Raw genomic sequence first — 25638 nt, forward strand, 5'->3', positions numbered from 1 at the left:
TCTGTTCTCTAAGTCATTTAGTTCAGCTCTAATTTTTATTATTTGTTTTCTTCTGGTGCCTGATGGATTCTTTTGTTGCTCACTTTCTATTTGTTCAAGTTGTAGGGACAGTTCTCTGATTTTGGCTCTTTCTTCTTTTTGTATGTGTGCATTTATTGATATAAATTGGCCTCTGAGCACTGCTTTTGCTGTGTCCCAGAGGTTTTGATAGGAAGTATTTTCATTCTCGTTGCTGTCTATGAATTTCCTTATTCCCTCCTTGATGTCTTCTATAACCCAGTCTTTTTTCAGGAGGGTATTGTTCATTTTCCAAGTATTTGATTTCTTTTCCCTCGTTCTTCTGTTATTGATCTCTAGTTTTATTGCCTTGTGGTCTGAGAAGATGCTTTGTAATATTTCGATGTTTTGGACTCTGCAAAGGTTTGTTTTATGACCTAATATGTGGTCTATTCTAGAGAATGTTCCATGTGCGCTAGAAAAAAAAGTATATTTTGCAGCAGTTGGGTGGAGAGTTCTGTATAAGTCAATGAGGTCAAGTTGGTTGATTGTTGTAATTAGATCTTCCGTGTCTCTGTTGAGCTTCTTACTGGATGTCCTGTCCTTCTCCGAAAGGGGTGTGTTGAAGTCTCCTACTATAATTGTGGAGGTATCTATCTCGCTTTTCAGTTCTGTTAAAATTTGATTTATATATCTTGCAGCCCTGTCATTGGGTGCGTAAATATTTAATATGGTTATGTCTTCCTGGTCAATTGTCCCTTTTATCATTATATAGTGTCCTTCTTTATCCTTTGTGGTGGATTTAAGTCTAAAGTCTATTTTGTCAGAAATTAATATTGCTACTCCTCTTCTTTTTTGCTTATTGTTTGCTTGATATACTTTTTTCCATCCTTTGAGTTTTAGTTTGTTTGTGTCTCTAAGTCTAAGGTGTGTCTCTTGTAGGCAGCATATAGATGGATCGTGTTTCTTTATCCAGTCTGTGACTCTCTGTCTCTTTATTGGTGCATTTAGTCCATTTACATTCAGGGTAATTATAGATAAATAAGTTTTTAGTGCTGTCATTTTGATGCCTTTTTATGTGTGTTGTTGACAATTTCATTTTTCCACATACTTTTTTGTGCTGAGGCGTTTTTCTTAGTAAATTGTGAGATCCTCACTTTCATAGTGTTTGACTTTATGTTAGTTGAGTCGTTACGTTTTTCTTGGTTTTTGTCTTGAGTTATAGAGTTGTTATACCTTTTTGTGGTTACCTCATTATATACCCCTATTTTTCTAAGTAAAAACCTAACTTGTATTGTTCTATATCGCCTTGTATCACTCTCCATATGGCAGTTCAATGCCTCCTGTATTTAGTCCCTCTTTTTGATTATTGTGATCTTTTACCTATTGACTTCCATGATTCCCTGTTATGTGTATTTTTTTTTAATTAATCTTAATTTGTTTGTTTTTGTGATTTCCCTATTTGAGTTGATATCAGGACGTTCTGTTTTGTGACCTTGTGTTGTGCTGATATCTGATATTATTGGTTCTCTGACCAAACAATATCCTTTAGTATTTCTTGTAGCTTTGGTTTGGTTTTTGCAAATTCTCTAAACTTGTGTTTGTCTGTAAATATCTTAATTTCGCCTTCATATTTCAGAGAGAGTTTTGCTGGATATATGATCCTTGGTTGGCAGTTCTTCTCCTTCAGTGTTCTGTATATGTCGTCCCATTCCCTTCTTGCCTGCATGGTTTCTGCTGAGTAGTCAGAACATATTCTTATTGATTCTCCCTTGAAGGAAACCTTTCTTTTCTCCCTGGCTGCTTTTAAAATTTTCTGTTTATCTTTGGTTTTGGTGAGTTTGATGATAATATGTCTTGGTGTTTTTCTTTTTGGATCAATCTTAAATGGGGTTCGATGAGCATCTTGGATAGATATCCTTTCGTCTTTCATGATGTCAGGGAAGTTTTGTGTCAGAAGTTCTTCAACTATTTTCTCTGTGTTTTCTGTCCCCCCTCCCTGTTCTGGGACTCCAATCACCCGCAGGTTATCCTTCTTGATAGAGTCCCACATAATTCTTAGGGTTTCTTCATTTTTTTTAATTCTTTTATCTGATTTTTTTTCAGCTATGTTGGTGTTGATTCCCTGGTCCTCCAGATGTCCCAGTCTGCATTCTAATTGCTCGAGTCTGCTCCTCTGACTTCCTAGTGTGTTGTCTAATTCTGTTATTTTATTGTTAATCTTTTGGATTTCTACATGTTGTCTCTCTATGGATTCTTGCAACTTATTAATTTTTCCAGTATGTTCTTGAATAATCTTTTTGAGTTCTTCAACAGTTTTATCAGTGTGTTCCTTGGCTTTTTCTGCAGATATCCTAATTTCATTTGTGATATCATTAAACATTCTGTAAATTAGTTTTTTATATTCTGTATCTGATAATTCCAAAATTGTATCTTCATTTGGGAAAGATTTTGATTCTTTTGTTTGGGGAGTTGGAGAAGCTGTCACGGTCTGCTTCTTTAAGTGGTTTGATATGGATTGTTGTCTCCGAGCCATCACTGGGAAACTAGTTTTTCCAGGAAATCCGCTAAAAAAAAACTGCAGTCAGATCCCTATCAGAGTTCTCCCTCTGGCTCAGGCTATTCAGATGTTAATGAAGCCGCCTGCGTGCAGTCCAAATCCCTGTGGGACGGTTCCCCGGCTCGGGTGCTGCTCTTTCTGCTCCAAGCTCAGTCACTGCCTCCCGGGGACTTCTCCTAACGGCTGCGTCCCACGCCGCCCGTGGAACCGGCTAGTCCCCCTCCCGGGGTTAGTTCAGGGGGGTGGAGCAGGTCTCTGTGCTTGTGCCGTACCTGACTGGTATGCTGGCTCCAGGCTCTGGAAACAATCGCTGCTTCCCCGTATTAGTTCGTTCTCCGTCTCTAAATCTGTGTTTGTTGTTCAGGGTTCGTAGATTGTTATGTATGTGATCGATTCACTTGTTTTTCCGTGTCTTTGTTGTAAGAGGGATCCGAGGTAGCGTCTGCCTAGTCCGCCATCTTGGCTCCGCCTTGCTTCTCTCTTTTAAATGGCAAAAGAGATTGACTTAAAACACAACTTATTCTTGTATTTTATTGACTATGCAAAGGCATTTGACTCTGTGGATCATAACAAATTATGGATAACATTGCAAAGAATGGGAATTCCAGAACACTTAATCGTGCTCATGAAGAACCTGTACGTACATCAAGAGGCAGTTGTTCGGACAGAACAAAGGGACACTGAGTGGTTTAAAGTCAGGAAAGGTGTGCGTCAGGGTTGTATACTTTCACCAGACCTGTTCAGTCTGTATGTTGAGCAAATAATCTGAGAAGCTGGACTGTATGAAGAAGAACAGGGCATCAGGATTGGAGGAAGACTTATTAACAACCTGCGCTATGTAGATGACACAACCCTGCTTGCTGAAAGTGAAAAGGACTTGAAGCACTTAGTAATGAAGATCAAAGACCACAGTCTTCAGTGTGGATTACACCTCAACATAAAGGAAACAAAAATCCTTACAACTGGACCAATGAGCAACATCATAATAAACAGAGAAAAGATTGAAGTTATCAAGGATTTCATTTTACTTGGATCCACAATCAACAGCCATGGAAGCAGCAGTCAAGAAATCAAAAGACGCATTGCATTGGGCAAATCTGCTACAAAGGACCTCTTCAAAGTGTTGAAAAGCAAAGATGTCACCCTGAAGACTAAGGTGCACCTGACCCAAGCTATGGTATTTTCAGTTGCATCGTATGCATGTGAAAGCTGGACAGTGAATAAGGAAGACTGAAGAAGAATTGACGCCTTTGAATTGTGGTATTGACCAAGAATATTGAATATACCATGGACTGCCAAAAGAATGAACAAATCTGTCTTAGAAGAAGTACAGCCAGAAAGCTCTGTAGAAGCAAGGATGGCGAGACTGTGTCTTACAAACTTTGGACATGTTGTCAGGAGGGATCAGTCCCTGGCAAAGGGTATCATGGTTGGTAAAGTACAGGGTCAGCAGAAAAGTGGAAGATCCTCAACAATGTGGATTGACACAGTGGCTGCAACAATGAGCTCAACCATAACAATGATTGTAAAGATGGCACAGGACCAGGCAGTGTTTCCTTCTGTTGTGCATAGGGTCACTATCGGTCAGAACCGACTCAATGGCACCTAACAACAACAACCACAACCTTGTAGATTGAGTCCTACCTTATTAATACAACTGCCATCAATTCATCCCACCTCATTAAAATCATAGAGGTAGGATTTACAACACATAGGAAAATCATATCGGATGACAGAATGGTGGACAGTCACACAATACTGGGAATCATGGGCTAGCCAAGTTGACACACATTTTTTGGGGGAACATAATTCAGTCCATAATACCTGCTAGTCATGTATTTGAACATTTTCCTTTTTTTTGCTTACATGCTTCTTACCTTTTTATATTTTCATGTTTTATGTGTTCTTGTGCTGCACTTTTGTGTGGCTTCTTTAGATTTCTCTCTCAGTTAATTCACTCTGTTCAGAGACAAGGTTTTTGAAGTTTAAAATTTTAATTTTTTTTTCTAATTTGCACATTTTTTATACAATCTCATTCTTCTCCATGTGGTTTATATTCGGTCCTTTATTTCCTCAAGTATTTTAAACATACACATTTAAAGGCACTTTCAGACTGTTCTGTGGTTTCTAGTTCTTTGGATGTAAATTCTCCCATTTATTGAGACTGATGACTTGCATGTGGTTTGTTCATTTTTATTTTAAGGTGATTGTCTGTAAAAATCCCAGGTCTTGAGATTGTAGAAAATATCTAGAGGATAGTCTCACATTTTCTTCTTTGTTGGTTTTTCTGGCTGTGGACAAGTTTTTATGTTAACTTCTTTACTTAGGGATTCCAAAACATATTGATATTTGAATTTGGACCCCACACTTAGATGTCTTGCAGGCTTGGGATTTTTCTTTCTTATAGCTGTTTTCTCTCTTCTGAGCTCACAGTTTCCACGGCCCCAATCCAGGGTTGCCGTCCTCTTCTTAGCTAGTTGGGGTGAGGATGGGGTTCTAGTACTTATTCATAGGCAGAACAGTCCAGATGACTCCTTTGTACCTAAAGAGATCAAACTTTCAGTTCTCCACATGCATGTATTTTGACCTGGACACACAACCCTGCCGTAAGGTCTGCCTCTGTCTGGTCTAATATCCCATGAGCTGGTTCAGTTTCAGCTTGTAGCCTCAACTCTGTGTCTTGGTTTCTTCATTGTCTCTAAGCTTGGTTGTATATTAAGTTTTCGGTGGGTATATATTTATCTAGTATTTCTTTGTGATTAGAGCAGAGGGACAAAAGACACTTTGCTCTCAGCGTGTTGTATTTACCAGACTTCTGATTATATTCGTATTTAAACATGTTTTTTTATTTGTTCCTTTTGCAGCAAGCTATGTATCAAATCCCATTTGCAAGGGTTGCTTGTCTTGTTCAAAGGACAATGGGTGCAGCCGATGTCAACAGAAGCTGTTCTTCTTTCTTCGACGAGAAGGGATGCGTCAGTATGGAGAGTGCCTGCATTCTTGCCCATCAGGGTACTATGGACACCGAGCCCCAGATATGAACAGATGTGCAAGTGAGTGACTTTTGTCAGCCTTATTTTATTGTTTACGAAATTTAGAAAAGAGCTAAGTTGGAAATTTTGTCTAAAGAAGTGGTATATTTGTAATAATAACTAAAAACCCCAAATCCACTGCTGTTGAGTTGATTCCAACTCATAGTGACTCCATAGGGTTTCCAATACGGTATATCTTTATGGAACCAGACTACCACATCTTTCCCCTGCTGAGCTACTGGTGGTTTCAAACTGCTGACCTTCCAGTTAGCAGTTGAGTGGTTTAACCACTGTGCCACCAGGGCTACCTATACATTTGTAGTAGGCCCCAAAATACTGTAAGCTCAAACTTAAAAAAAAAAAAATGTGATAGGGTCAGAGAAGAGGACTTGCATTTTATTTTTTATAGACATGTATCACCCATACTTTTTTTTTAGGTTACCAAAATATTTTTTCATAACAAGGATCTCAATTCTAGCAGAAATGAGATGAATTGGAATAGAATAGAAAGTAGAGGAAGGCTATTGGAACAGTCAGAGATTAGAAGTAGTGTCTGTGAGTAATGAGTTCCAGAAGCTTTTGAAATAGAGTCAATTAGATTTGGTAACTAATTGCACTGGGAGAGAGAGAGAATCAAATTTGATCCTGAGGATTCTAGCCAAGTGTAGGTAGCTTTGTCATTAGCAAAGATAGACATGTATAGGCTTAGAGGAAATTTGGGTCTACCATCATTTCATGGAATTGTCTGGGTTAATATCTAGAGGGATACAACTCCCAACAAGTGTCAAAAGACTGACTAGTTTTTGCAAATACATGTCTTGTCCTTGAGGTGTGTGAGTTGGTTAGTAAAAATTAGTGAATTAGTAATTTGTCTGTTAAGTTATCAAATTCCATAGGAGGATAGAGTCCACCTTGAAATGGATTCCTGTTCAGATTGATTTAGACAACCTGTGGAGGGATTTGAGTTCACGACTATCCCGTGCACTTTTCATTCTAAATCATCAGTGTGCTAGGAGGGTGACACAAGAACATAGATGGCTCTAGGCATATATTCCAAGTTCAAATCCCAGATTTATACATACTGTGGATGGACAATAGGCTGATCATATAATGTGTCGCTCAACCTGGAATGTTGGGAAGTAAAAGAAGCTGCTATTAATAATTATTCAGAGGCATCAGGTGTAAGCTGGGATAAAACCAAACTCGTTATTATCAAGCCACTTCCGAATCATAGCGACCCTACAGGACAGAGTAGAACTGCCCTGTAGGGCTTCTAGGGAGCAGCTGGTAGATTTGAACTGCTGACCTTTTGGTTAGCAGCCAGGCTCTTAACCACTGTGCTGTAAGGGCTCCAAGCTGGGATTGTCATGGGCAAACTGGAATGGATGGATACCTCAGCTATACCTCAGAGTTTATCAACAAAGTATTCCTTAGAGTGATAGTCCCAGGAAGGGGTTAATAAGACATTAAGGTGAGTTTGATATCTTTTCTCAGAAATGAAGAGAGCAGTGTTTGTAATTCAGTGTTCTATAGAGAATCTACTTGCGATTGAGTTTATACTCATTCTGTAATGGGTTATACTTATTGTAAGTGAATGTAATCAATTTTGTAGCTTACTGACCTAGAAGAAATCGTTACTTACCAGGCAGGAAGTACTTATTAGCAAGACTCCTATGAACCAAAGTGAAAGTGGAAATTTATTTAATTCTTAGTATGTGAATTTAGATTACCATGGTTTTTTTCATACTATTTATTTCCTCTTTTTCATAGCTGTTTTATACATATTGCATATGTATTACATAATTATACATGTTCCATTCAGAGGATGAGACATTTAAATTGAAAAGCTGTCATAGACTTAGAATTTAAAATCATGCCTACTTTTTGTTTCTTAAGATATTGCTCAGCAGTAGAGAAGAAAGATGTACTTCAAGCATCAGTAGCTTAAAAAATCCCGTAGGTGAAATGTGCTCATCTGTTTTCTGATCACTAAAGTCAGACTGTAATTGTAAAGCGGTCTTTCTTCCAAAGGTCTATTATCTTTGAAGTGTTGGCTAACCTATGAAATGCTGGCTAAAGTAGGCTTCTTGGTAAACACAGTATGAAGCTTATGAAATTCAAACACTTGTATAAAAACCAATTCAATAACCATTTGAGGCATGTAGTGAGTATATATATTAACAGACAATAATATTATCCCCGATACTATATTAAACCAAACCAAACCCACTGCTGTCAATTCTGACTTACAGCGACCCTATAGGACAGAGTAGAAACTGCCCCATAGAGTTTCCTAGGAGCACCTGGGGGATTCGAACTGTCAACCTTTTGGTTAACAGCCATAGCTCTTAACAACTATGCCACCAGGGTTTCCAATACTATATTAGGTGATACTTATATTTTCTCTTTCTAATTCATTGATAAACTCATTTACATGATAAAGCTTTATTTTTTTTAATTGTTATACATATTCCTTGCAGAATGCTTAGAAAATACATAGACCTAAAAGAAAAAAAAAAAAAGCAAACCCAGCAAAACAAAATAAAATAACAAAAATTATTCCAAGATAGCAAAAATTAACATTTTGGCTTCTGTCCTTGATATTTTCTTTCTATGCATATTTATGTCTTTTCCCACTTATAAATATATCATTCTTCCATTGTATAACATGTTTAGTTTAATGAATTATGAACATTTTTCATGTCATTAACTACAGCTACATATATTCTACTGAATGTATGTACCATAATCTATTTAGCTAATCACCTGTTGAAATTTTGCTTTTAGTTTATAGCAGTTCTGTGAAGCACTTTCTTGTATATACATTCTCTCTCTCTCTCACAAACACACACAGTTTTACACATTTGTTGGGTTTATTTTCTTAAGATAAACTTTTAAACATAGTAAAAATTTTTAAAGATTTTTGATCTATACTGCCAAATGACCTTCCAGAAAAGTTGTAGAAGTTCACATCTTCACCAATAACAGATATATTTCCTTGCATCCCACCAACACTGAATGTTGTTGACAAAAATTATAAAAATACATTTTTTGTTTTAATATGCTTTTTGGGATACTAATGAAGTTTGACACATCCATTTTTCACATGAATATTGGTATTACAGAATATTTACCAGTATCTCTGGCTTTTTATTTTTTTTCCTATTTGAACAATGGCCTTGTTCTTAAAAATTAAAAACAAAAAACTTTAAATGAAGTATCGCACACAATTCTAAGTTCATGAAAGAGAATTCAGTGAATTATCCCAAAGTGAACACACGCATAAAACCACCACCTAGGTCAAGAAGGAATGTTAGTCGCACCCTAGGAACCCGCGTTGTGTCTCTTCCCAATGACCACCCCTCTCTCCTCCATCGTAAGCACTATCTTGACTTATAATCAAACACATGTACATGAATATGCATGAGAGCACTACAATCCCAATGTCCAAACAATAGGATAACTAAAAAAGTATAGTATATTAATAAAAGGAAATATACAGCACTGAGAATGAATGAACTACAGCAACATAGATAACTCTCAAAACATAATGTTGAATGAAAGAAGCCATAAAAATAACATATACTGATAATTCATTTACATACATTTCAGTAATAGGCAAAACTAATTTGTGATGCTAGAAGGCAGGATTGTAGTTCTTACTCTTATACATTTAATGAGCACCTACTGTGTGCTGGCTTTGGTACTAGGTACATGGAGATATAATAATGAGTAATAATTAGCTTTTGCCCTCAAGTTGCTTATGGCCTAGTGCAGTGGTTCTCAACCAAGGGAAATTTTGCCCCTTATGTGACATGTAGTGATACATGGAGACGTTTTTGGTTTTCACAGCTGGTGGGGATGCTACTGGCCTCAAGTGGATAGAGGCCAAGGATGCTGTGAACAACCTTTTCAACAAACAATTATCTGGCCCAAAACATCACCAGTGCTGAAGCTGAGAAACCCTGGTCTAGGGAAAAGACAAACAAATCAACAATTAATCCAGTGCAGTATGACATACAGACTGCTGATTTAGATTCCATTCTGTTCAAACTATTCTGCTATATGTACTTTTACTCATTTGATTTTTAAAATAAGTATATAAAGTAGGCTATGCTATTTCTCTTTCATCAATGAAGTTACTTAAACTGGGTAAAATAAACTTTCCAAAGGTTGGAATGGGTTGCAGCAATAAACGAGAGGAAACTCACGAAGAGCAGTGGAGGTTTTCAACATGATTAGGATTAGGGGGGAAAAAAAAGCCAAACAGGTGGGAAGAATAGAGGCTGGAAGCATTATCCCTTGTTAAGTAAAACACAGGTTCCAGTGCCATTGAGTCAATTCCAATTCCGACTCATAGTGACCCTGTAGGACAGAGTAGAACTGCCCCATAGGTTTTATAAGGCTGTAATCTTTACAGAAGCCAACTGCCACATCTTTTTTCCTGTGGAGCCACTGGTGGGTTCAAACAGCCAGCCTTTTGGTTAGCAGCTGGGCACTTAACCATTTTAACACCAGGGCCCCTTTTCTCAATACTATCCCGTTGCCATTGAGCTGATTCTGACTCATAGTGATCCTATAGGATAGAGTAGAACTGCCCCATAGTGTTTCCAAGGAGTGCCTAGAGCAGCCAATCTCTTAACCACTGCACCACTAGGGCTTCAGTCTTTACAAAAACAAACTGCCACATATTTCTTCCGCAGAGCACCTGGAGGATTTGAACTGCTGACCTTTAGGTTCGCAGCTGTGTTTTACTACTGTGTCACCGGGGCTCCCCCTCCAATACTACTAAAAAAACTACTAGCAGGTATTTATCTGGAGAGGGAAGAGAGGGACAGACTGTGTTTTGGAGGACAGTTTAGGTTACTTTATAAAGCTTGTAAATTTAGCAAACATTCAAGGCTTACCTTTTATATACTAGGCAGGAATGTGTGCTGTTAGAGAAATGGAGAAATACAATGTAATAAGGACTTTGGTAGCAATTATATACTGGGTGTTTAGGGAACCCATAGGGGATCTCATCTAACCTGCTCTGGGGGGTGGGTGGATTTTAAGACTGCCAAAGAGTGTGTTACCTGAAACAGTCCCCAGAGAGGAGTAGGAAGGAATTAGAGCAAAAGGGAAAAGGGCATGCATAGCAGAGAGTCAGCTGAAGGTTGGGACACAAGTTTGAGGAATAGAATCCTGGAAGATGAGGATGGAGGATTTGTCAACTGGGAAGACACACAGTTTTCTTCTTGCTTTGGAATATCTTCTGGTGGCAGCAAGGGAGATAGTTTGGAGAGTGGACCAGACGGGATGCATGAGAACCAATTAGGAGGCTGTTGTACAATTCCAGACAAGAAACAAGGATTTGAGATGAAGGGGAAGACCAGGTTTAGGAGATTAAGGAGATAGAATTAGCAGGAGTTGGTGGTTGGGCATAGGAGTAACAGAGAAGGAAGAGTCCATGATGACTCTCAGATTTCTGTTTAAGGATGGCATAAATATTGGTGGCATTCAATGGGAGGGAATACAAACATGAGGTAAATCCGGGCTTATTATTATTGATTTTGGTTTTGGTTGAAGGTGCCCCAGTAACACAGTGGTAAAGTGCTTGGCTGATAACCAAAAGGTCTGTGGTTCGAACCTACCAGCCGTTCTGAGAAAAAAAAGACCCGGTGATCTGCTGCTCTAAAGATTACAACATAGAAAGTGCTATGGTGCAGTTCTACTCTGTCCTGTAGGGTCACTATGAGCCAGAATTGACTTGATGGCAATGGGTTTGGTTTTATGGTTTTTGTTGGTTTTGATTGGCAGTGAAAGGAGTTCTAGTGTAGAAACGTTGAATTTGAGGTGACACACTCATGTAGAGATATATGGTAGGGAGTTGCATATCTGGGTCTGCTTTGGATAAAATCAGGTTAGGGTCTTCCTGCTATCCTGGTACATCTTACATCTCCTGATAATATTGATTATAGATGGAAATATTACCAGGAATATTTATTATGTTTAAATGCTTACCAGAGTACTACTATACAGTCACACCACATTCTGGTGGAAATGAAACTGTAGTATATCTGCAATAACCTAGTACCCTTCAAGAGTTCTTCAAACAGAGGTGTATATGTTGGGAAAATTATTTCCCCATCCAAATTAACGGCAAACGGAACCACCCTGCATGCAGTTGTGAGGTTTAACTCTTATGTGCCTCTCACTGCCTCTCCATTTTTCTCCCTGTGGTCCTCCTTGGTCATGACCTTCCCTCTTCTGCTCTGGACCATGCATTCTTATCTGCCTTCTCATCTCTATTATTCTCAAAAGCAGGAATTATTATGACATACTGATGGAAACTTTATGCTGGAGTGAGACAGTTTGTGAACTGAAGTGTATTCAAAATCACCTGATTAAGCCAGGGCTTTGAACTGGTTTGGTCTGGTTTGAACCCTTCCTGAGAATTTGCATTTTTAAGGAGTTCCCTGCTGAGGATTTGCATTTTCACCCAGATATACTGAATCAGAAGCATTTTCACCCCAGATATACTGAATCAGAAGGCACAGTTTAACAAGTTCTCCAGGTGATTCTTATGTATAACTTCTTGGGAACTTATTAGAAATGCAAATTCTCAGCAGAGGTTTTGAGAACTGGAATAAACCAACTGGAAGCCCTGGTTAAAGTACAGGTTACTGTGTCCCATCCCTAGAGTTTCTGATTTAATAGATCTGAGGTGATGCCTGAGAACTTCTAATCTGCACTTTTAATTAGCTTCCAGGTGATACTGACATTGTTGCCTTGTAGACTACACGTTGAGAATCACTGCTACAGTATAATCACTCTATGGTGTTTCTACCTGCATTTGAAGTTCCTTGTCACTAATTATGAAATAGAAGACTTACTTAGTAAAAGACAAGTTTTAGTACTGCTAAGAAGAGGGGGCATCGGCAAGGTAGTTCAGTGGTAGAATTCCCGCCTTCTGTCCAGGAGATGTGATTTGATTCCTAGGCAACGCACCTCAAATGCAACCACTATCCATCTGTCCGTGGAGATTTGCATGTTGCTTTGATGCTGTGGAGCTTCCAGACTAAGGCAGGCTGGGAAGAAAGTCCTAGCACCCTACTTCTGAAAAATCAGCTGGTGAAAACCCTATGGATCACGATGGTCTGATGGCCTTGTGCATGGGACAGTCATGAGTTTGGGGTAACTTGATGGCAGCTAACAACAAGCATAGGAAGGTATTCTGAGGAAATATGTCTCCCTTCCCACCTCCCTTGTTATCATATATTAAGTTATGGCTTCTCTTGAGCTGATGATGATAGAATACACTGGCTTCCAAAAAGACTTCTGATGCCCCCAAATGTCCCCTCCTCTGACCCCCTTCTTTGCCTCCCCCACTTTCTCATAACTCTCCCTTCTTTCTTCTGTAAGGTTCCCACTATTTTATAAATTGTGAAACATACAGTATTTTATAATTGTGTCTTGATATCTTAGGATCTAAGTTATTCTATTTTGTCGACAAAGGTTCTGACAAAAGATTTTGATGAAAACATAGCTTTTACACAAATAGTAATTTAAACCTTTATTTTGTACCATACTTTACAAGAAAGTTCAGGGGAGTGTTTGTGGGCAGCAGATAGGGATCATGGTAGACTACTTAGGCAGGCAGAATCCTGATCACTCCATCCACAGCTGGCTCCAGATCAGTCGGTGTACTAATGTTCTTTTTGACAGTGGGTGAACCACACAGTCTCTGAGCCTGTGTCCTTGTCTGTAAAGGCCAGGGGAGCAGGGGTCTATCTATGGAAAATAGCACCTATGGCAGTTAGTTTTAAATTGCTGAATGACCTCTCATAGCTGGCAGTGGAAACTGAGATGGCCAGTTGAAACTGCTCATTAGCACCCCTCCTCAAGTGCCTCCCTACCCACCATACCTTCGTTATGCCTCTGCAGGGAGGACTTTGAGACATTTTCACTAATGTTCTGTGATTCTATGAATGCCTCCGGAAGTTACTGCCTTTCAGCATTCTAGACCTGCCCCCTCCTCTCAACTCCCCTTGGGAATGGCTATTGCAGTATCTTTCTCCACCACTGTGATCACATCGGACCATTCTCTATGTTGTACTAAGCATTCCTTCCCTTAATTTCAGCCCTGGACATGGCCGCAGTTCTTAAAGATGATTTTTTACCAAGGGAGAGAGTAGAGGAGTAGTTAATAAAACATTTTTTGAGATCTCTCAGCAACCCTATGAGATAGGATAGCATTTACATTTTACAGTTGAAAAGACAAGCTCAGAGAGGTTCAGAAACCTACCCAAGGACACCCAGTATGAAGCAGAACCATGAATGGAATCCAGGATTCTCTCTGACGGCAGTGCCCATATTTCTTTAACCATACCATGCTGCATCTCTTGGGGAAAACAAAATAACGAAAGCACATTATTGGATAAGTTTTAGAAACTGTATTTTTGGTATGGGGATAGGTCTTCACTTTTAACTAGCATGCTGTGAAAGGATGTTCTCTCGTGCTGTTTTCATCTCCAAAGAGGGACCTTTTCCTAAGAGGGTATTCTGCAGAAGGCTCTCAATTGATTAATAGTTTACTGCCAGCTGGAGAAAGCTCATTGCCCTGAAGTGGTCTTACATCATTATATAAGTGTTGCTGTTGTATGCTGTCGAGTTGATTCCAACTCATAGCAACCCTATGGGACAGAATAGAGCTGCCCCATCGTGTTTCTCAGACTGTAATCTTTACAGGAGCAGATCGCTAGGTCTTTTCTCCCATGTAGACAATGGTGAGTGTTCGAACTGCTGACCTTTTGGTTAGCAGCTGAGGTCTTAACCAACCATTTCACCACCAGGGTTCCTAAGGGCAGCTAAATCAAAAACCCATTGTAGTAGAGTAGATTCCAACTCACAGAAACTCTATGGACAGAGTAGAACTGCCCCATGGGGTTTCTAAGGAGCGAGTGGTGGATTCAAACTGCCGAACTTTTGGTTAGCACTAGCAGCCAGTTAATACCCTGGCTATAACTTGGTAAGGTTATAACTTGGTAAGGTTATAGTTCTTTAGGAGGACTATAAAGATGGCTTTACTGTTCCCTTTTTTTATCAGAACAAGAAACCCTTACATGCTGAGTATCTTGATTCTTATGCTTTCTTCTGAAGAAAACTCATTTCTGCAAGATATTTGGATGCACCAGTGACTATAGGATAGAACAAAACTTTTGTCGATTGATTTCAGTTTTAGGAATTGTATACAAAAGCTTGGTCTCATCAGGGCCACAGTTTAATTGACTGAGGCCAGTCAGTCAAAGGCTTGGCATGTAATAAATGCTCAATCAAGTAAGTGAAATGTCCCAGATGGCTTGGGGTCTCTAAGAGCAGGAGGGAGGGCTCAGTAATATTAGCTGCTCTGTTGTGACAGACATTGTGCTGTGTACCATTAATAATGGACACATATTTAGTTTTATTTTTTTTGGCTAGATCTTTTCAACAGCTTTATCCAGTAGATACGTGACTGTCAAAATCATCAAATAGTATGTAGCAGAGTTGATACTTGAACGTGTGTCTGACTGATGACAACTCATGTTCCTTGTCACTGGACTGCATGCCTCCCTGAATGATTTTCGATTTTGTTCTAAAGAGGGATCACTCTATAAATTTGTGAAGTAGATAAAGCGTAATTTGAATGTGTTTTTACGTTTAATGAGCATTCCTATTTATTAACTACTTTTATCATTTCAAATTATATAAGGATAAAGAAATTAATTTCTTGATGATTAGATGCCAGATATGTCTTATCTAGGGAGGTGGTGGTACAAAGGAGCACCCTCCCGCAGTAGGCCACTATTTATCATGTGAAAGCCCCTTTCAGTGCCTTTATTATTTTTTTTAGGGAGCTAGCATGCACAGTGATGAGGACAATCAGACAATTCATTTCTATTATTTAAAAATGCTGTAATAAGAAATAGTTTAAAATATGCCCAATCTCTTCATTCTGTAGATTGAGTTCAGATAAAGAGAAGCAGTAATTTATTGCATTGTGCCTAAGAAAGCAACTAATAACAGCATGTTTCAAATAGTCCTTAAAGGAGAGGATGCGTTATTTAATTGATGAGTATTTCCACTGATTAACTGGTGTGTTTACAACCCTGCATGGCCCCTGTCAAGGATGAAGAAGTTGCCTTAAACTAAAATTTATGCACATAGATCTGAAAGAGACCTTACTGACTCTTCCTTCTCTCCTCCCTGCCCCAGACCCACACTCCCTAACAAATGTGGCTACTGAGGCTCATAAGGGAAATATTTCTTTAAAGTCACACAGTTAGTCCACAGCAAAGTAGGCTTAATGTCTGAGAATATTGACTCTAATGGGATGTTCTTTTCATTATACTGTTACTTAAAAAATAAACCATGTGATGTAGAGAAAACTATTATACACAGTTACAAACCTGAGTATTAAAAAAATCTGAATGTTTATTTTTTCTTAAAAGAGTGGTCAATTTAAGTTTTTCAAATCCCAGTAAAGATTTCAAGACATAAAATTTTACCTTCTAAAGAGGGAAATCACTTTGCAGTAAATCACATCTTGAACAGAACACAAGATTGGAAGGAAAGCTGGGCTCTGATGTGAGCTCTGACGGTAACTAGCTTTGTGACCTTAGACAAATTATAGAATACACTCTGAAATAATAGCCTTCTAGTTCTAATATCTCTCATAAATCTGTCTATAAAAACATCTCAGAAAAATAGTCATAGGCATGGTTGGCAGTTTCTTTTTTAAAAATTGGTATCTTGTGACTATATGTATGCATATGTATGTGTATATATATATATTTACTTTTAAGTTGAGAATATACATAGCAAAACACACACCAGTTCAGCTGCATATACAAGTCAGTGACACTGATTACATTTTTCAAGTTGTACAACCATTCTCACCCTCCTTTTCTGACTTGTTCCTACCCCCTGAACAAACTCAGTGCCCACTAAGGTACCTGTCTAACCTTTTGAGTTGCTGTTGTCAATTTGATCCCATATAGATAGTTCTTAAAAGAGTATAATGCTCAAGGCAGACATTATTGTAGTTAAGCTAGTTTTTGTTTGGTTTTAAGAAGACTTCAGGGGATATTTTTGGTTTAAGGTTTAAAGATTATCTCAGGACAGTAGTTTTGGGGGTTCTTCCAGCCTCCATGGCCCCAGAAGGTCTGGAGTCCATGAGAAATTGAAATTTTGTTCAGCATTTCCCCCTTTTGGTCCGGACTCTTCTATAAAATGGTTGATCAAAATGCTCAGTAATGGTAGCTAGGCACCATTCACTTCTTTCGGTCTCAGGGCAAAGGAGGCAGTTGTTCATAGAGGCAATTAGCCATACCTTCCGTTTCCTTCTCTTATTCCTACATTTACAGATCAGGTAACAGAAGTTCTGAGAAGTTTATTGACGAGCCCCAGGGTCTGCTGCCATTAAATGGCACAGCTGAGACTGTATCTTCTTTTATCATCAGACTAGCTTGATAGGCATGACAAAGCTACTTTTCCACATAAAGCTAGATGAGTACATCAGACCATGTTGTTGTTGTTTAGCTGTGTCAGGTTGGCCCCTAACTGATGGCAATACCATGTACAACAAAATCAGATCGTTGTGATCCATGGAGTTGTCATTAGCTGGTTTTTCAGAAGTAGATCTCCAGGTCATTCTTCCTAGTCTGTCTTAGTATGGAAGCTCCACTAAACCTGTTCAATGTCATAGCAACATGCAGACCTCCACTGATGGGTGGTATCTACATATGAGGTGGATTGGTCAGGAGTCAAACCCGGGTCTTCCACATGGAAGGTGAGAATTCTACCACTAAACTATCAGTGCCCCCTTATATCAGACCATAGGACCAGGCATAAAAGTTATGCTGGTTTTAGCCAAAATGCATTGTTTTGTAAAGTTATTCTCTCTTTAGCCTTTCTTTTCACCCAGTCCCTTCATTCTTGAGTCAATGGCATACCAATCAAGAAATTAAAAGATTATTAAAATATGACCTATTGACAGCTAACCAGGAGTCTTCTTTCTTGATTGATCAATATAGTATAAAAATACTATGGTAAAAGTGTTCCTGGGCAGAGATAGTAAATTCCAGCATCCCGTATTCATTTGATTGTTTGTCTTATACACAAAGCCAGATGGCATATGTAAGACATCACTATGCTTCCCTGAACTTAAATGCTACCATTTGGTGTTTTAAAAATGAAATACTTTTCTCTCTTCCTTTTTCCTCTCAAGGTCCACCAGGGATTTCAGTAATTCTCTAGCCCACGGGCCCGCAAACTATAGCCCACAGGCAAAATCTAGCTTCTTGTCACCTTTTCATGGGACTGTAGAGCTAAGAATAGCATTTAGAATTTTAAGTGGTTGGGGAAATAAATCAAAAGAACAGTATTTCATGACACAGATGAATGATACTAAATTAAAATTTCAGTTTTCATAAAAATTTTATGGGAAAAGAGCCATGGGTAGTCATTTGCGTATTATCTATAGCTACAGCAATGACAGAGTTTAGTCTGGACAGAGACCATATAGCTCGGAAAGCCCAAAATATTTACTATCTGGCCCTTTACAGGAAAAGTTTGCCAATGCCTCTTCTGGCCTATTTAGAGTGTGAGGGGATTGAGAGATTGTTCTCATTATTCTTGGATGAGTGTTAAGCGGAAAACAAGACATGTATTAGCCTACATGTGCTTTTCCATTTAGTTGAGTAGACAGACCTGCATTTTCCAACATTTTGAAAAATCCCACTAAGATTCAGGCCTGAAGTTTATTAAACTGCTCTGGTTCCACCTTAATATGAAAGGGTGACAGGTTACCAAAAAAGGAAGAGGACAAGGAGTAAGTAACCAAGACGAGCGAAATGCTACTGGCAGAAATTTAAAATCTGATTTGAGATGTTAAATTGGTTTATAATTTTTTTAAAGTTTTTCATTGCTATCACATTTCTTTCCTATTTAATTTTTAAGTAGTCACCCTCATCTCACCGCCCTTGAATGGATGAAGAAAATCTCTTTAAACACCTAGCTTTGTATTCCCCGAGAATGTGTTCAGGTTTTGCTTTGGCTTACTTGAGCGTGATTTCAAGTATGCCTCACTTGAATATATGAGAAATGAAGTTGACATTTTTTATAGTTTCTGGTTATTTGACCACGGAATTTTATACAAACCTTAGTGTTCCTTCAGATTATTTTGTATGAAAAGGCAAGATATGATATGTAACCTTCCAATACTACAGTGAAGCTACCAGCAACATTTTTCACAAGTTTGAATTTTGGATATTTTTAAATGAACTATTGCAACATTTTAGGTTAAAATGAGTCAGGAGAAAAAAACTTATTTTTGCCTGCATATATTTCCTCAGAAGTAGAAATAAAGGGCACTTATGAAACCCTGGTGGCATAGTGATTAAGTGCTACGGCTGCTAACCAAAAGGTCGACAGTTCGAATCCACCAGGTGCTCCTTGGAAGCTCTATCGGGCAGCTCTACTCTGTCCTATAGGGTCACTATGAGTCGGAATCGACTTGACGGCAATGGAATGGGTATGATGTATAAGATAGAACCTTATAACAATCTGAAAAAGTACTATGTAAATTTCTGGTTGGAATCCATTCATCCTAACTAATTGCAGTTTGAGGATTAAAGTCACTGCTGAGGCCGGGATTTTACTATCCTCACAGTCACTGCCCCACTGGCTGTCATAGGCTGTGTTTTGTGCTTTTCATAAATAGAGCACCTTTGTTATGCTTAGAAAGCAACACTGTGTGTTTCAAGCAATAGCTTTTGAAGGATAAACTTACATGGACACGGGGTGATAGGATGTTTGTGGTACCTTTTACCTATCTTTTCGTTCTCATCTCTGCTTTGATAATCTGAACAACCGTCTGATATAGGTAAGAATATCTCACTCTTCAGTCTGATGGAGAGGGGGGACTAGAGCTCAGAGAGGATGTGACCCCCGCCCCATGTGACCCCCCCGCCCCACCTGGTCAAAATTACCTTCAGATCTCCATTTTCCTAACTCCTGATTCTTAGTGTTAAAGGCAGATAGTCTTTCATATAGGTGCTCAAGAAAGAATTGTACTCAGTTTCTTAAGCTATGTGACCTAGCATAAAACTACTGTTTACCACAGACCATGGTCTTCAGATAATGCCATTCATATAATGTTTCTCTGCATAGAGCGTACTGTTTGAGCTTGCTTCCATCTGCCATCATGGGCTGCCATCTCTTGGTTCTCTCTTGAGTAGTTGATAAGCTTGCATAATCATAAGAGCTTATGTTTTTTGACCACTACCTACACAGCAGACACATTCATTAAACTGCAGAATTCTCTCAACAAACCTGTGAGATAGGCATCGATATTACCTCCCTTTTGTAGATGAGGGCACTGAGGGAAAGAGAGCTTAACTGACTTGGCCACGGTCACACCACTAGTGAGCAAGCCAAGATTCCAAGCTTGGATCTGCTAACCACTGTATGAATGGCCGCTATATTCTCAACATGATTCTTATTTCCACTTTTTGGCTCTTGCTCGGTATGTGCTATTTGGCACTTGATATGGTTGAGTTTCATTCTGTCGTTGAATTTCATTCTGTGCGAACTCTCCTAACTAGTGAAGGCAATTTTGATTTAGACCTGTTCCACTGCATCTTCTGTTAATTTCATAACAGTGGCTTTTTTAAAAAATCGTCACTCAAACAGTTCAGTTGTAAGTATAGAACACTGAGTCCTGAAACTTCGGGATCTGTTCTTCGTTTTCTTTTTGTTGAAATATAATGAAGCCTCTAATGAGCTGAGTGTAACTAGACCATGTTACAAAAAATGTAACTTTAGCTTTTAGGACAGTTTTCACCATTAGTACTCTAATGAGACTACTGCAACAGTCCATATTAGAAATGCCTGGTGTGGGTAAAATAAAACTTTATTTAGGGATATTTATAAACCATTGCAAGTTTTTAGAAGGAATTTTAAACAGCAGTATTTGAAATTGTTAGCAAAACCTAAAAATATTTAAACAATTTTAAGAAACCTCATATTAAGTTGCACAGTCTGGTCCTTTCCACGTGAAAAATTGCTAGGACTATAATTTTGAATGTCTTTTGGAAAAACCTGCCCCTTTAATCTCCATTCAAATTTTGGCATACAATAAGCAGAGAAACCTCTAGGGGTTTCCAAAGGTTGGCTTGATGCATTTTGATTCTTGCAGTTGCTCTCTGAAGACTAAGTGCCCCCTAGTGGGTGTCAGAAAGTCCCCAGTGGTGCAAATGGTTACTGCACTCAGTCAATAATGGAAAGATTGGCGGTTCAAGTCTACCCAAAGGTGCTTCAGATTCGAAGGGCCTGGCAATATACTTACAGAGAAAAAAAAAGTCAGCCATTGAAAGCTTTATGGAGCACAGTTCTACTCTAAGACACATGGGTCCTCCATGAGTCAGAGTCAAATCAAAAGCAACTGGTTAGTGGGTGTTGGTGACTGCCACATTCTAAATCGAGATGCTGGTAGTTTGACAATAGAGAGCAGTTGAAGAACAACAAGCAGATTCTTATGGAGTGTCAAGACACTGTGAGCACACAGCCCTGATGAGCATCAAAAAATAATATAAACAGATTCCTCAATGTGTGTCTGAGGGCCTCTCTGCCTCACTGATTTCTTCCCTTTCTCCAGTAATTGATTGTAATATATAGAATTAAAATTTCACAGTTAGATTTAACAAAGATTGATTTTTCCATGCTTTCAAAAGTTTTAATTTTTTGTTTATATGATTGGCCATGCTGAGATATTCAATTAAGAGGTGGTTCTTGTCATCTAGCGTTAGCTGAGAAGACAAAACTAGCTCAACGTGACAAATCTATGGCATCTGTCAGTTTTGCGTCTTGTCCTCCACCCTGTTTGTCAGTTTTCTTGATTGATCCTAACTCCTTTCTCATTATTGTTACATCGTAGAGAGGTGAGCTTCCCGGTGGTTTCCCTTCCCTCTACTCTCTCTCTACTTTCAGGAGAGTTCACCTTCCTCAGAATTCTTTTTACTCCCCAGATCTCTTTGTATATACTTCAGTTTAGCCACATTATTACTTAACTGCCTGCCTGTGTACCTTTCTCCTCAGTAGACTGAGACCTTGGAGGGCAGGACCCTTGCTTTCCATTAGTGTATCTGCCCTGATACCTGGCCCTGGGTGCTTTTCCTGTCTAAATGAGATGCCATTTTGGTCATGTTGCTCACATATTCAAGAATCTCTCGGGACTTTCTTCGTTAGTCATCAGACCAAGCCGCTAATCTTAAACCTAACTTCATTCTTATTAATTTTAGCTCTTCTATACATGCTTAGGAGCCCTGGTGGTGCAGTGGTTAAGAGCTCAGCTGCTAACCAAAAACTCAGCAGTTCAAATCCACAGCCATTCCTTGGAAACCCTATGGGGCAGTTCTACTCTGTCCTATAGTCTCTCTATGATTTGGAATTGTCTCAGTGGCAGTGGGTTTGGTTTTTTGGTATACATACTTAGATGCAAGCAAAGTACAAACAATTCGTAATGCTGTCCTCCCTTTGGAGTCCCTGGGTGGTGCAAATGGTTAACTTACTGAGCTGCTAACTGAAAGGTTGGTGATTCGAGCCTACCCAGAGATGCCTGGGAAAGAGGCCTGGAGATCTACTTCTGAAAAAATCACCCATTGAAAGCTGCATGGGGCAAAGTTCTACACTAATACACTGGGGTCCATGAGTAGGACCTGACTGGATGGCAACTGGTACCTTTTTTGTATGAAAGTAAATAAAATAAGCAGAATTCCTTACCCACAGCCTTTAAACCTGGGTAACCATCCCCATCACCTAATCTCCACTTGATTCGAGCCACTCTTCATCTCCCATCCCACACCAACCATGTTTTTTTTTCTCTGTTGTTTATTTATGAATGTAGTTCCCCTTGCTGGAACTCACAGCTGAGGTTCCAAGTGCCATTGCACATGTTACCTGCCACACCTTATTCACATCTTATATTGTTATTGTTTTTAGGTGTTTAATTCTTGGTTTCTCTAATAAGATTTGCAGTCCTTCAAAGCAAGAATGGCTTTTAAAAAATTGTGGTATTAGGGATATTTGCAGTGCCTGTGCAAGCAATTTCGTGATAAAAAGTGTTTACATATTAAAGGAATTGAGTTTTAAATGGTATTTATGTTAGTTCACTTCCCAAGCCTTAAAAACTCACTATATGTCTAGCACTGTGTTAAGAAGCAGGGAATTTGCAGATTGAAAAAATAAGGAAAACTTCATGGCAGAACAGAATTGGAGAACGGAACAGAAAAGAGTTTCTTTGCCACCATAGCACCTAGCACATGCCCCTAATATATCCCTACTATGTTGCTTTTATGTTGCGGAGCTCTGGTTGCTCAATGGTTAGAGCTACAGCTGCTAATCAAAAGGCTGGCAGTTGGACTCCACCAGGGCACCTCGGAAGCTCTATGGGGCAGTTCTGTGCTGTCCTGTAGGGTCCTATAGGGTTGCTATGAGTTGAAATCAACTTGATGGTTTTGGTTTATGTTACATTACAGTGCTCTGTAAGTGCCGCGTTGTCCCCACCCTTGGCTTTAGCACCTCCAGGGAAGGGAATGGGTATTATAATTTTATGTTCTCAAGATCTGGCACAGTACCTGGCACATACTAGGTGCTTGGGGAATGTTTGGAATGAACTGTTGAACTGAATCACGGCGTGTTTTGAAAAAGTTATAATAGGGCCTGTATCGGGTGCTGTGGGAGAACAGGAGAAAGGTACCCAGTCTAGCTTTCAGATTCTTGGCCTGGGGTGAATCCCTCTTGCCAAATGCCAGCCTTGTCAGACTGCATTTTGGACATGGTTTCCCTTGAACAATAATTTTCTGAAACCAATATTGGCAGTCCTCATTTGGTGGATTACATTTTTGAGGAGGCTCTGTAATTTGGAAGCATGTAAGTTGGCTAAACCAGGGTCTTATATTTCTGCACAAGGACTTAAAGCACAGGTTGCAATAGAAAAGACCTATGTTTAATAAACTTTGATATACCTGTTTTTTCATGCAGCATAAAATTTTGAGGTTTAACAATCTATTGTATGCTCTTATTGGTATTTTAAAATCCATTTATTTATAAAGTTTACATAGAGATTTTCCTGAAGTGTATATAAGAAACTGTTAACCTGACAGCTGTTTCTGGGGAGTAGGCCTGATGCGCCATTCAGGTGAGGAAGAGGATTTCTATATTTGCCTTCAAACCTTCTGTGCTGTTTTTGGTTTTTATATTTATTATGAGCATGCTTCACTTTTATATAAAAAATGAGTTAATAGAGCAAGTGTGAATCTCAATTACTTAAGAATAACAAGCTTAAGAATTTCTTGGGAGAGTGGCTACAGGCTAGGGGAGAAAGTATAGGACTATGAAGCACCACAATTAGTGCTGTTTCCAGATCAGAAGATTTAACTCCTGGAGAGGTGGCTGAATGGGACAGAGGGTTGTGGATGGACCTGGAGCTGGTGAGAAAAGGTTTGAAGGTGCTGAAGGATGCAAGTAGACTTCTAGGATAGGTGGCATATACAGTTGCTTCTTTGCAAAAGGCTTGGGGCCATAGGTGAGTTTGGTAGGTTCCAGCTGATGAGTTTGGTGACTGCCTTTGTTGGTTCTATGTTGTGACAAAGAGTGAGACCAGGAGGTTGCCAGAGCTTCAGAAGTTAATGCTTGGCACCAGTCAAAGGTTTTTTTCCCCCAATGCTTTATTATATAAAAATAAAATCAACCAGTTGCTGTTGAAGTTGAGTCCAATTCATGGTGACCCCATGTGTGTCAGAGTAGAACTGTGCCCCGCAGGATTTTCTTTTTTTTTTAATAATTTATTATTTGTTGCTGAGAATATACACAGCAGAACATACACCAATTCAACAATTTTTACAGTAATTCAGTGATGTTAATTACATTCTTTGAGTTGTGCAACCATTCCCACCCTCCGGTTTTGAGTTGTTCTTCTTCCATTATCATAAACTCACTACTCCTAAGTTTCCTGTCTGATCCACAGGATTTTCAGGGGCTGAGTTTTCAGAAGTAGATCACCAGGCCTTTCTTCTGAGGTGTTTCTGGGTGGACTTGAACTTTCAACCTTTTGGTTAGCAGATGAATGTGTTAACCATTTGCACCACCAGGAACTCCACTTAATTGTATAGATAGTACTTTATTTAGTTTTTTTAAAAATTATAATGATTTGAGTGAGGGAAATGTGACATTGAACATGTGAAAACAAGACGGTGGAAAGAGAGATGGTGAAATCGGTGTCTATTTTGGAGCCTACAGCAGGTTCAGCATTATCAGTTAAGGGGTATAATTTCATGCACCCAAATCTGAAAAAGTCTGGAAAGGGATAATATGCCCTTTATTCATTCTTACCTGTTGAAATAAAAATGGTTTATTTCAGGATGTTAATATAGTGGCTTTTGTTTGTTTGTTTTTGTAAACTACATTTTGAGGTTACTTTTTAGTTTACTTTTAATACATAAATATATTACAATTCATATGATGTAAAAGTATGTAATTCTTATGTTTCAAAATTCCATTAATACTTCCCAAAATTAATTTTTCTAAGAAACTTCACACACACACACACACACACTGCAACATGCCAAATACATCCTGCAACCTGTCTTTTTTCCTTAACAATAGGTCTTAGAGCTTATCTCGGGTGTTGCTTATAATTCACCTTGCCTTTTTTAATGGGTATAGTATTCTACAGTTTGAATGTATCATATTTTTATTCTACTTAAGTTTGGAGGACAAACAATTAAGCTTTCTTCTAGTATGATTTATGCCTGAAGAAAGTCCTAGGGGACTTTATGGTAAATGATAGGTATTTCAGAAATTCCACATTCTAAAAAAAACAAAAAACAAAAAAAGAAATCCCACATTCTATGAACTGGTGTTAGGAGCATAGAGTGAAATGAGGAAAGGGAGCTACGAGTAGCAATAAAGATTAGTCCAGGACCTTGTGAAATTAATTCCAAATGCTTACTGCTATAGCTTTCTGGCCAA

General features: G+C 38.8%; 1 protein-coding gene across 4 annotated transcripts in view; it reads left to right on the top strand.

The window, feature by feature from the left end:
• RSPO2 (R-spondin 2) overlaps positions 1-25638 on the top strand; it is a 193451-nt gene that overhangs the window by 93092 nt on the left and 74721 nt on the right. For all 4 annotated transcript variants that reach the window (XM_049854306.1, XM_049854305.1, XM_049854308.1 and 1 more), the window contains exon 3: positions 5422-5610. In XM_049854306.1, the coding sequence (XP_049710263.1) occupies positions 5422-5610 (189 nt within the window). The remainder of the gene's footprint in view (positions 1-5421; positions 5611-25638) is intronic.

The sequence above is a fragment of the Elephas maximus genome, chromosome 15 (genome assembly GCF_024166365.1).
Source record: "Elephas maximus indicus isolate mEleMax1 chromosome 15, mEleMax1 primary haplotype, whole genome shotgun sequence".
Lineage (NCBI taxonomy): Eukaryota > Metazoa > Chordata > Mammalia > Proboscidea > Elephantidae > Elephas > Elephas maximus.